General features: G+C 31.4%; 1 protein-coding gene across 1 annotated transcript; it reads right to left on the bottom strand.

Annotated features, from left to right (window-relative positions):
• Nucleotides 1-210: 210 nt before the first annotated feature.
• Nucleotides 211-9645, bottom strand: CYLC2 (cylicin 2). Its single transcript, XM_031449565.2, has 6 exons — nucleotides 9582-9645; nucleotides 4626-4666; nucleotides 2903-3024; nucleotides 1276-1440; nucleotides 861-1116; nucleotides 211-788 (listed from the first exon to the last, which is right to left on the bottom strand). Exons 1-6 carry the CDS (start codon nucleotides 9596-9598, stop codon nucleotides 316-318), a joined length of 1074 nt encoding a protein of 357 aa, XP_031305425.1. The 5' UTR covers nucleotides 9599-9645; the 3' UTR covers nucleotides 211-315.
• Nucleotides 9646-12070: the final 2425 nt, after the last annotated feature.

The raw sequence follows: 12070 nt of genomic DNA, 5'->3' as shown, positions 1-12070 counted from the left end.
CCACAGATTCACCATCATTAACTTCTACATCCTTATTTGAATATTCTTTTTGAATCTTTCTAGGGATATTTCATTGAATTCTTCATATCCCCAAATTTAGTATAAGTATCCTTCAAGTCCTTTAATGAGTTATCTCTTAATTTTTAACATCTTTCTTATATTTTTAATGAAGCTTTTCTGAGTCCACCTTTGTATTCTTCTTTCCCCCGTTTAAAAAATTTCATTAATTTTTTGAATCCCCCTTTTCACTCATAGATCCAGTTTCAGAGTACTAAAATTGTTTTTCAAATATGCTTTTGAATTATTATCCGAGGCCTACTTGCCCTTCTTGGCTTCCTTCTTAGCATCCTTCTTGGCATCCTTCTTGGCATCCTTCTTGGCATCTTTCTTGGCATCCTTCTTTGATTCAGCAGATTCTGTTTCAGTGTCTTTTTTGGCATCTTTCTTGGCTTCTTTCTTGGCATCTTTCTTGGCATCTTTCTTGGAAGCACCCTTTGGTCCACTATCTGCCTCACTGGGCTTCTTTTCATCTTTCTTATCTTTTTTATTCTCCTTCTTCTTTGAATCTTTCTTGTCCTTTGACTCATCACCTTTCTCATCAGGTTTCTTCGAATCCTTTTTCCCTTCCTTATCTTTTTTGCCATCTTTCTTTTCACCTTCTGATTCCGAAGCTGACTCTTTGCCCTTCTTTGCACCTTTCTTATCTTTCTTGGAATCTTTCTTTGCATCTCCTTTTTCACCTTCTGATTCTGTAGCTGACTCTTTGCCCTTCTTTGCACCTTTCTTATCTTTCTTTGCATCTCCTTTTTCACCTTCTGATTCTGTAGCTGACTCTTTGCCCTTCTTTGCACCTTTCTTACCTTTCTTGGAATCTTTCTTTGCATCTCCTTTTTCACCTTCTGATTCTGTAGCTGACTCTTTGCCCTTCTTTGCACCTTTCTTATCTTTCTTGGAATCTTTCTTTGCTTCTCCTTTTTCACTTTCTGATTCTGTAGCTGACTCTTTACCCTTCTTTGAACCTTTCTTGTCTTTTTTAGAATCTTTCTTTGCACCTGCTTTTTCATCTTCAGATTCTGTAGCTGACTCCTTGCCCTTCTTTGGATCTTTTTTCTTTGTCTTTGCATCTGCTTTCTTGTCTTTAGCTCCTGGTTCTTTCTTTGGACCTTTCTGATCTTTTTTTGCCTCCAGTGAAAATACAGATTCTGTTTCTGAATCAGATTTTTCCTTCTTGTCTTCTTTACTTTTCTTAATTATTGTTGGAGATAAAGGTTTCGCTACCTCTGTTGCTTTAGCATCCTCCCCAGGGCGACGAATTGATTTCTGTTGAGGCTGCCTTCTGGCAGCTAAATAAACAGATGGTCTCTCAGAAATTTTCATTAAAGAACGGTGCATCCATAATGGTCGTCTATGACCTTCCTTTAATTTCTCTTCATCATATTTCTGAAATATTGGTTAGATAATGGTGAATAACGTGTAAGTGTACACAGCCATCATTACCAGATACCAAATAAATGTTAACTTCAACCATGAAAAGATTTTAGATTTTTATAAATAGTGGCTAAATGGTAGATTTCATAGTTTGTTCTGCTTTTTCAATTTTGCTCCTTTTTGTTGCAATAAAGGATAGTCATGCCTCATTTTAGGCCTAAGTTCAATTTAGAGGATCTTCATAGTTCCTTCAAGATTTTATGTTCATAGTTCCCTCAAGATTTTATGTTAAAATTCTTAGAGACCTCCACTGACTAATGATGTATCAGAACCTCTCTTCACAAAAATGTGTTTTGTTTGTTTGTTTGTTTTTTGACTCTGTGCTCTTGAGAATTCTTGGACTATCTTACCCACCCTCAATTTCTATGCTAAATCAGAAACTATTATTCTCTAGTATCTGATAGTTTCATGTTCAGGCATATCCTGCTCTCTCTTGTCACTTTCAAGGTCTCTGGAATTTAGTATGTGCTACCTGTGGTTAAAAGCAAAAGCCTGAAACGTCTCCTGTTTGGTAAGATATACTTTGAGTATCAGATGGGAAACTGCAATAATGAAAGCTGTAACATTCAGTGCACTTTAGTGTGAGCAGAATAGTACATTGTTTTCAAGTCCTAATCAAATATTTATAAAAACTTAATAGCAAAAATAGCAATGTTGGGGAAAATGTTAACAATGGAAAAATAAAGGGAAAAAAGAACAAATGAAGGAAAGGAAGAAAGGAAGGAAGGAAGGAAGAAAATGGATGAGAAGACAGAAGAAATCTAGATCACTACTGATTAGATTCATTCCTAAAATAAACAAGAGTTGATGGTACGTTATTTTGTGAAAACCTTTCTTGGAACATTTTCATATTCTGTGATGATTCCAGAAAGATTGGAAAATATTAGTTTTCTAATATTCTGAAGCCTAGATTCTGTATTACAGGAAATGAAAAAGCATAAAACTTCATCAGTGTATAATGTAACTCCATGATTTTAATGAAGGGGTTTCTCCAGCTGGGGAATATTTTCTGAATATTTATACTAACTGTAGCATTAGGATCTCTAGATTTCTGTGCTTCTGGGATATACATTTTCTATAATTCTTTGCTGAACAAATAGTTAATATGAGATAAAGGGACAATTTTTATATAGTGAAATGCAAGTAAAATATATCTACTTTTTCCATGTAGTAGAATTTGAATAACCTTTAACTGTGCTGTCCAATATGAATTGAATTATAAAATTTAATTCCTCAGTTGCAGTAGCCTCATTTCAAGTGTTCAGTAGCCACACTGGAATTGAAATTCAAAGATATAAAATATTTTCATCATCACGGAAATCCCATTGGTCAATTCTGATCTGTGACATATCTAACTACACATGATTTCACAAGATTTTTATGGGTAAAAGTATGTGATCTTTTCAATACTCACAGGAACTGTATTGTCACGTAGTTGGGAAGGTTTTGATCTCCTTTTTGTTCCTGGCCGTGGTGGCTTGGGAAATAGCAGGGTAAAGTGCTGCTGATTCCATGATTTTTTGCTTAATTCACTGACTAAGATAAAACATTAAACATACACTTAAGAGTAAATATAATTTCATCAGCTCTAAAATGGCAGTAACGTAATTTTATGTAAAGGAACAAATGATTCAATTATGGTGTCATTTATTTAGTAATGTTTGAAATATTTTACTATTAATATGAAAAAACAAAAATTAATTTAAAAAACTTGACTAGTTTCACAGTTAATTATATAGTCATTGTAAAACTAACATAGTCTGTAATGTAAATGGAAAGAAACAGTTTTACTGTTTCCTTTTAATCTTTCTATCTCTGCCAGCCTAGATTTTTGCTTAATATTCTTGGTTAGAATACAATTCTGTTGAGAATAGAAAGTATGGTATCTACTTCTATAGCTTCCAAAGTGCTTAGCACAATGCTTCTTTAAAATATTCAGTAAATACATAATTAAATCTAAATGCTAATGTTTAAGATCCCCTTACTTAGTAATCATTTTCTAAGCCACAGGAGTAAATGTTATACACTCAAAAACTGCATTGTCATAGGTGGCATACTTTAATGAAGAAGATTGATAAGTAAAGAGTATCTACAGAATTTTGATTTAGAGGGTAGAGTCACCTGGAAACTATAATATAAATTTTTAAAAACTTTTAGTTTACCAGTCAGTGAGACCAGTGAGAAAGTTGTCCTCACTCAATATTTTTTGCCTTTTTCAGTTTTATTATTATGTAGAATTATTACAGTTCGACTGCACATACACATAATATTGCATGTGAATACATATATACAGTATACTGCACATTTTGTTTTAGTTTTCATATATGTACTAATTATTGCTTCTAAGAACAGATTAGATCTTTAGCTTTTAAACTTACATAGTTATCAAAGAAATAAGCCAACTACAAAATAAGAATCAACAGAATGCTGTAATCCTACCATAAAGGACAGTCAAATGTGCTTATACATATTCAAGAAATCAAAATAATAATTAGTTCATTTGTGTCCTTATTGTTATTGTTTTTTAGATTCATCATATAAATGATGTCATGGCATTTTTCTTTCTGAATTTAAATATGTACAAAAATGCTGTATGTATACAAGAGAAAATAAAATTGGCCTATGATTCTCTAAAGATAGAATCAGGGTCAGTGAAAAAACTTGCAGAATGAAAGGCATATTTAAGTTCAGTATATGAAGGAAAACGAATTACCTGATGTATGAAGTCCTTCAACATTAGATGGATGGGCCTTGATGAAGTAATGAATTTTTTTTGCCAGTTATAAGCCCAATACAGACTATCAGGAATGTAGTAGAAGACATTTCTGACACAGGTGAGAAGTTATTTATCCATTTTTTTTACACTGCCTTTCAACTCTAAGATGATCCGATTGTATGATTTCTAACATGTAAGTATGTCCACCTTTATGTTGCGGAACATACTCGCTTAATCTTTGGATTTGAAAACAAAATATCTTTGGAAGGTTTTCCCTGAGCCCATGAGAAATGTGTCTAGGAAAATTAAAAGCTGATTTTTAATAATATTTCATGATAACTATTGTTTTATGACTTTGGAGATACTAATCACTTATCCCTAAAATTAATCATACATGTTAAAAATTTGAGCTCTTTCTTACCTGGAATGTAATTATCATATGTCCCAAAGTTTATTTTTTGGCTATTAAAATAAGAGGGGAAAGTTTTAATTATACAAAATCACTCTACTTAATGATCATTATTGTACATAACCACTTGCTCCTACCAACTAGAGAAATATTTTACATTCTTGGATCTCTATTATTATGTAAGATTACTTCATCCCAGAAAAACAGAGATAAGCAAATATGTGTGTTTAGCACAAACTTTAACAGAACTAAAGGAAGGTGAATAAAAACATTTCAAAAACCTCACCAACTTGCCATATCTGAAATATAGACATTTATAGGTTTTTAAAATGTGAAATCATAATTGAATTTTTCCCCACCTCATACTCCAACTTCTCTTAAAACTGAACTATATAAGACATTGTATGAATTACAAGACATCATTTTAAAAACACTATGCTTAGGTAAAATCAGATCCTCAAAATACTCTCAGAACTTAACCAAATCCAAATCATTCAGTGGTATACATGTGTGTCTATGAATATGTGTGTGTGTTTGTCAGTGTACCACAAATATTGAAGTGGATTTTGACTTTTTCCTTTTCTAGGAAAACATGAGGAAAAAAACTATGTTGTAGAGTATTTTCTATCTGTAAGCTTCCATTTGTTTTAGTACTATATGTTTCTTCTTGCAAAAAGGAGTTTTATATCTAATTTTTATTTATTTGTAGTAGAGGCAAATATTAAGATCTTTCAGAGAAATATTATTATACATCATTCCATTATATTACAGAAATAAAGTCGTGATAATGAGTGAGATTTGAGCTTACACAAAGTACGCACAACAACACACAGTCACAGTGTTTTATTTATTTTGATATTGTATAAATATTGTATATATATATGTTTTTTATTGAACTATCGTCAGTTTACAATGTTGTATCAGCTTCTGGTGTACAGCATAATGCTTCAGTCATACATGAACATACCTGTATTTGTTTTCATATCATTTTCCATAAATATTAAGAATATAGTATAGTAAAAAAGTATCTTGGTACTTAAAGCTCTAGTTCTCAGCAAAAAACCTGGCACATTTTTACCACTCTACAAAAATTTGAATGAATTAATTGAATAAAATTTAGGATATGTTGACTAATAAGTTATCTGGTCTAGTGATTTCTTAACTGAGGATGTGCATTAAAATTACTTGCCTTTCTATACCTAAATCTCTAGGTTTGGATCTAGTCAAGATATATTTATATACTATTGAAGAAATTTTTATTTTCAGTCATCATTATGAACTTCTCTGTTTTAAATGCTCTGAAAGAGAAAGTATTTCATAAAACAACATTATTAAATTTGAGCTATTGAAAGTGGTACATAGGCATGGCCCATTAATTTTTTGTGCAGCCTCTAGGACATATTCTTTGATCATCAAGCAGTTGAATTAAAAGTCAATAACAAAATTAAGAGTTGACCCTTGATAAACACAGGTCTGAACTTCATGGGTCCACTTACACATGGAATTTTTTCAGTGAATGCATACTATAGTAACACAAGACCCATAGTTGGTTGAATCCCTGGATGCAGTACCATGGATTTGGAGGGACGGCTGTTAAGTTCTACATAGATTTTTGATGTGTAGGGGTTGGCACCCCAGCTCCCATGTTATTCAAGGATCAACAGTATAGAGAAAATACACAGATATTTGAAAAATAAACATTTTCTTAATAACCAGTGCTCAAACAGAAATCACAATGTACACTTATAAAAAAAGAAGCACCCAGACAATATCTTATGTTAAAAATTGTAGAATACTGCAGACATTTCATAGAGGGAACTTTATAGCTTTAATGCCTTATATTAGAAAAAAGTTTAAAATCGATGTTGTAAATTTCTGCTTTATAATTAGGACAATATCAAACTAAAGTCAAAGTTAAAGGGAGAAAATAATAAAGCTTAAAGCCAAAATCAATGAAAGAGAAACAAAATTAGAGCAAGTATAAAAATCCAAAAATTGGTTTTTTTGAAAAGGTTATTAAAATTAACACCTAGGAAGACTGATGAAGAAAAAAAGAGAGAGAAAATACAAATTACTGATATCAGGACTGATGACTGTTTTCCAACTATGTAGATTTTAAAGGATAATGAGGAATATCTCTAACAATTTTATTGTAATGAATTCAGCAACTTAAGTGAAACAGATGAGCTCCTTGTAAAACTCAGTTTATTTACCAAAATTGACACATGATGAAATAATAAAAATGTGAATAATTATTAAATAAAATTAATTCACTATCAAAAACCTTCCCAGAAAGAAAAGCACAGGCCTAGACAGTTTTATTGATAAATTAAAAATTTAAGGAAAAATATTAAGTCTACACAAGATTTTCACCAGAGGAAGGGAGAAGGTATTTCAACTCATTTTTGAGACCAATATAAATAACAGTTACCAAAACCTCTCAAAGACATTACCAGAAATAAATATTATTGACTGACATGCATTAACACAGACAAAAATTTCTTAACAATTTATTAATTATTCTTGCTGAACAACATATTAAAGGGCTAATACTTCATACTTCATCACCATTGAATTTTACTTTCTGGAATGTAAGGTTGGTTAAGCATATATGAATTAACCAATGCAGTCACTCCAAATAACATATAAGAAAATTCATCTGATCATCTCAAGATATGCAGAAGAAGTTTTGAAAAAGAGTAACATTCATTCAAAATTAAAAACTCTGAAAACTAGGAAAGAAGATATCTTCTTCAAATGGATAAAATAAGTCCAGACAATTCTTACTGTTAAAAATAAACTTAATAATAGATTATTGATTGTTTTTCCTCTGTAAACTATAAACAAAGCATAGATGCTCACTTTATTCAGTTTTGTAATCCATACATGGGGCCTGAATCATTCTTGTATATGCTAGAGGGGTCTCTGTGTAAAGGCAAAGGTCAAAAGCTTCATGGTCATTGTCTTGCTGAGGAATGGCTGTATGTGTGGTATCCTGAGATTTCCTGTCTTTTGCTAACATTTTCTAGAGCAGTGTTTCTCAACCAGGGTGTATTTTGAAAATCCTCCCCCAAGGGACATTTTGCAATGTCTGAGATATTTTTGGTATCATAATTGTGAGCGTGGGTTTGTGTGTGTGTGTGTATGTGTATGAATATGTGCACATACATATGCTGATATTGACATCTAGTGGGTAGGGAATCAGAGATACTGCTAAATATCTTAAAATGCACAGGACCTCCATTTGCCCCCTGCCCCTCCACCCAGTCCTTGACCCCAATAAAGAGTTATTCACCTCCCCTCTAAAATGTCAGTAGTGCCAAGGTCAATAAATTCAATTCTGTATCAAAATGAATCTCTATGCCAAAGTAGAAAGAGAGAATTTATTAATGCAATGCAAATGAGAGAAGGATAAAGTACACAGTGGATTTGAGATCTGGAAGCTAGTGCTGTAAGTTTTAAAAGCTAAAATTTTTAGATACCCTATCTGATGCCAAATCTTTATGAAAACCTCTTCCACTTTCTTCAGATGTCTTAGACCTATTTTGTATTAGAAATGGAAGGGTTGAATTAACTGACACAATCTGAGTTGGAGGCAAAGGCAAGAAGAGATGAAACTCTTGAATTGTGCTGTTGAGTTTGGATGAATAAAGGTATTAAAAAGGAATAATTGGGGGGTACTGAGCTCAAAGATGAGAATTTTCTTTATCAATCACAAAAGTTGGTAGTCATGGCACAAAAATGTAAGTCTATTATTAAGTTCCTATGATTGTTAGAAGAGTTCAGAGGCTAACAATAAGGCCATTTGATTATGAATTCAGCGACATTTTTCTTCTATACTAGCACAGGAGTTTGGGGACTACATTAGAAAACAACATAACGAAATAATCATAAAACCAAAAATAAAATTTGTAACCATTGTGGTGAAGTTCTTTGATAGCTATGCAATTTTCATGATAATAATAATGACATCAATACTTTATTTTGCTTAAACATTTTAAAGTAATTACAGTAGAATGTAATTCTATCATGGTGTATGCACAAATAGCATTGTTGTGGAATAGTCAGCAAGTCACTCAGCCTCTAAATAATTGTGACAAATGCAAACCATTCACTATAGATTGTCCTTTACAATAATGATTGTATTATGATGATGCAGACACCAGTGCCTATGGAAAGCCTATTTTATTTTCAAGATTTGTTTCATCTTTACTTCAACAGTAATGTCCAAAAAACCCCCAGTGACACTTTCCTTTATATTTCAGAGTTACATGCCTTTGCCTTTGTTCCACATCTTTACAGTAAAAAGGTTGACATAATTGAAAAGTTTTATTTTCCTACCTCACTTTAACAAAGGATAAATTAAGCATAAGAACACTCCTATTATCAAACTTCCCATGTCTGGATAATCTGCTTTTCATTGCAAAGTACTTCTGCATACTTAATATTTCTCAAGGGGTATACAATTAGCATTTAGTTGTTTTTCTTTGTGTTGTGCTGTGCCACTTACTACCAAAGAAAAGTTTAGCATCTTTGACTCATGCCGTCTAAAAGTCAGTAGTACTCCTTACTCACTGTGACCAAAAAAAAAAAAAAAAAAAAAAAGTTCCCATAAATTTCCAAATGGCCTGTAAGGAAATGATATTGCCCTGAATGCCAACCATGAATTCTTTTATTCTGTATGTTCCAAAATACAATATGATAAAAATGAAGTAAGAATCACACTGAAAAAGAATTACCCATAACAATGTATATATTTAACTCAAGTGAATGAACTAGTTAAGTGTTGAATCAAAACAATCTATGATGTTGCATGAGAATATATGTGTCTGCTATACACGTATTCTCGTTTGTCAGTGGCATAATAATAATGTAACCAACATCTCTTTACACTAAAGAGAATAAATGTAAAGCTAACTAGAGCATTTCAGTTATTTTGAAACTAAAAATTTGACTTAGAGGACTTACAATCTTGGTACAGACATTTCCCCCACCTACGATTTGCCAGGACTTAAGCACTGTAAGTTCAAATCAGTGTTGTTAAGAGGTGACATCATAAAGAGGCCAAGAGCATTGGGAGTTAAAGGGGAAAAACAAGATGAGCCACTCTTACTTGTGTTTTATGATCTCTAATATTCCGTCTAAGATTGGTGTTTACTTCCATACATTATTACTAAATACAACTGGTATTTTGAAAATACAACCAATTGATTTTACATCTTAATAAAATAGTTGTTTCAATTTTTGCATAGTTTTAATTTATTGAATGATATGACAAAAGGATGATTAAACATTTATCTGTTAGAGTGATTGTAATCCCAACTTTCCTGACATTCATGTGTCTTTTGTTAAATTCTTTGCATAGCTTTACATTTCCTTTTCCCATCTTAACCCATGAGTTGCTCATAGATACAAGCTTTTAAATAAGGCTAGGTGCTTATTAAAATTATCTACATACTGATAGAGCTGAGTTAGATAACTTTAATCCGCCCCAATGACTCCAGCCCACTGATAGATGAATAAAAATACTGTATAGTGTAGTAGTTGAACATATTCCCATTATTTAGCTTCTTTTAGGGAATTTCAATTAATTTTTTTTCCTTAAGGAAAAGGTTTTTTTAAGTTCAGCCATCCAGATAAACTACAAAAATTGCAATGATTTTTCTCAATGAAAGTTTTTCTCTCATGTCTGAGACCATGGTAAATTCTAGAGCATTTGGGGTGGGGGAATTCCATAAGGTGATTTAGGAATTCAGATTTCTCTGATTTATTGCTATACTATCCACTAATTAACATTATTAATGCTGATATTTTCCCACAAAGTGGTGATTTAGTAAGCAAAGCATGATTTGTAAATCCACAGTAAGTGGTTTACAGGTTATAAAATAATTTGTTTACATTAATTCATTTATTTCTTATAGTAAAAAGGTAAGAGCAGTTGGTCTTTGATATTTAATGTCATTGCCTAAGAATCTGCAATGTGTTGCCAATTTAAAAATATACTATATAATTTTTCCAATAAAATCAATGTATGTATATAACTAAAATAGGTTCTTCAAGCTTCTGATGGTTTCAGTGGTTCACATATTTATGTGTGTATATCTGTACATATGTGTGTATATATATATGATTTGTCTATCTATCAACTTATCTGTCCATCTGTGTATCATCAACTTATTTATTTCCCTCTGTTTCATGAGAGACTTAAGACACATAACAAGGGCATGTAAATATAAAAATGAAATTATTTTGTATAGTATAATAGTTTGTATAATTATTATAAAAATTAACCATGTAATTGTGTAAATATATAGTTTTTATTATTTTTTTAAATGTAAGTAAAATCATAAGTGATTTAATGATAATCATGATGATCATAAAATGAACAAACCTTTTAACAACTATTTTTGTTACAAATAGATCATTACTAGTAGCCTGTTATCTATTCAGTTTGTTATTTATGCCTTCCCTGGTGACCACTCTTCTGTCTTATAACAGTATAAATTTTGTTTAGTTTTGAAATCTATATGGATAGTATCATACAACATATTTTATTATATGTGGCTTGTTTCAGTATACATTTTTATGTTCATCTATACTGTTGCATATATTTTCAGCTTGTTCCTAATTTATCTCTATGTAATTATTTGTAGTATTATAAGCATTATATGTATATGTGATAGTTTACTTACGTATTCCACAATTCAATTTATTTTACTTTCAATTTTTAACAAATAGAAATTATTTGTTCTGAACAATTTTGCATATGTATTTTGGTAGACATGATCATACATTCAGGTTGGCATATAATATTTATTAAGGTACTTGGCCATAGGGTTTAATGATACTACTCAACCTTAGATAACACCAAATAGTTTTCCAAAGTGCTTATATCACTGTCAGTGTTTGAGAGTTCCTGTTCACGTACATCCTCACCATAATTAACATTATGAGTAATTTTAATTTTAGCTAGTTTGAAGGTATGTGATTATTATTGCTGTTACTTAATATTTCATTTCCTGATTATAAATGGTTGGAACACTGGTGAAAAGGATGACCTAGAGAGGAAAAAAAGAAAAAAGACATGTAACATACCAAAGAGCAAAAATAAGAATTACAGCAAATTTTTCATCAAAATTATGTAAGCCATAGATGTATTAAAAGTAAAATAAGAGAAATATATAATGTGAAAATACTAATTATAAGAAAACTGGAATGACTGTATTTACATTGGGGCACAAAGTAGGTGACAGAGCAAGAAATATAACCAGGGATAGAGAGAAACATTACAAAAACTTAAAGGAGTCAACTTGTCGGGAAGACATAATATTCCTAAATGTTTTTGTGCCTAAAACCAGAATTTACACCAAGCAAAAGTTGATAGAACTGAAAGGACAAATAGATCTGAAATTACAGATGGATGCTTTATCACTCTTTGCTTAGTAACCAATGGGGTA

Source organism: Camelus dromedarius, chromosome 10 (assembly GCF_036321535.1).
Source record: "Camelus dromedarius isolate mCamDro1 chromosome 10, mCamDro1.pat, whole genome shotgun sequence".
NCBI lineage: Eukaryota > Metazoa > Chordata > Mammalia > Artiodactyla > Camelidae > Camelus > Camelus dromedarius.
The sequence above is the reverse complement of the archived record's forward strand: the minus strand, read 5'-3'. Positions and strand labels throughout refer to the sequence as shown.

What these genes read in the sequence shown, in the direction of transcription:
- CYLC2 (XM_031449565.2), bottom strand. An exon ending in ATATGATAATTACATTCCAG is followed by an intron (nt 3,025 to 4,625) that starts GTAAGAAAGAGC and finishes GTTTTATCTTAG; the next exon opens with TCAGTGAATTAAGCAAAAAA. An exon ending in TACGTGACAATACAGTTCCT is followed by an intron (nt 1,441 to 2,902) that starts GTGAGTATTGAA and finishes CCAATATTTCAG; the next exon opens with AAATATGATGAAGAGAAATT.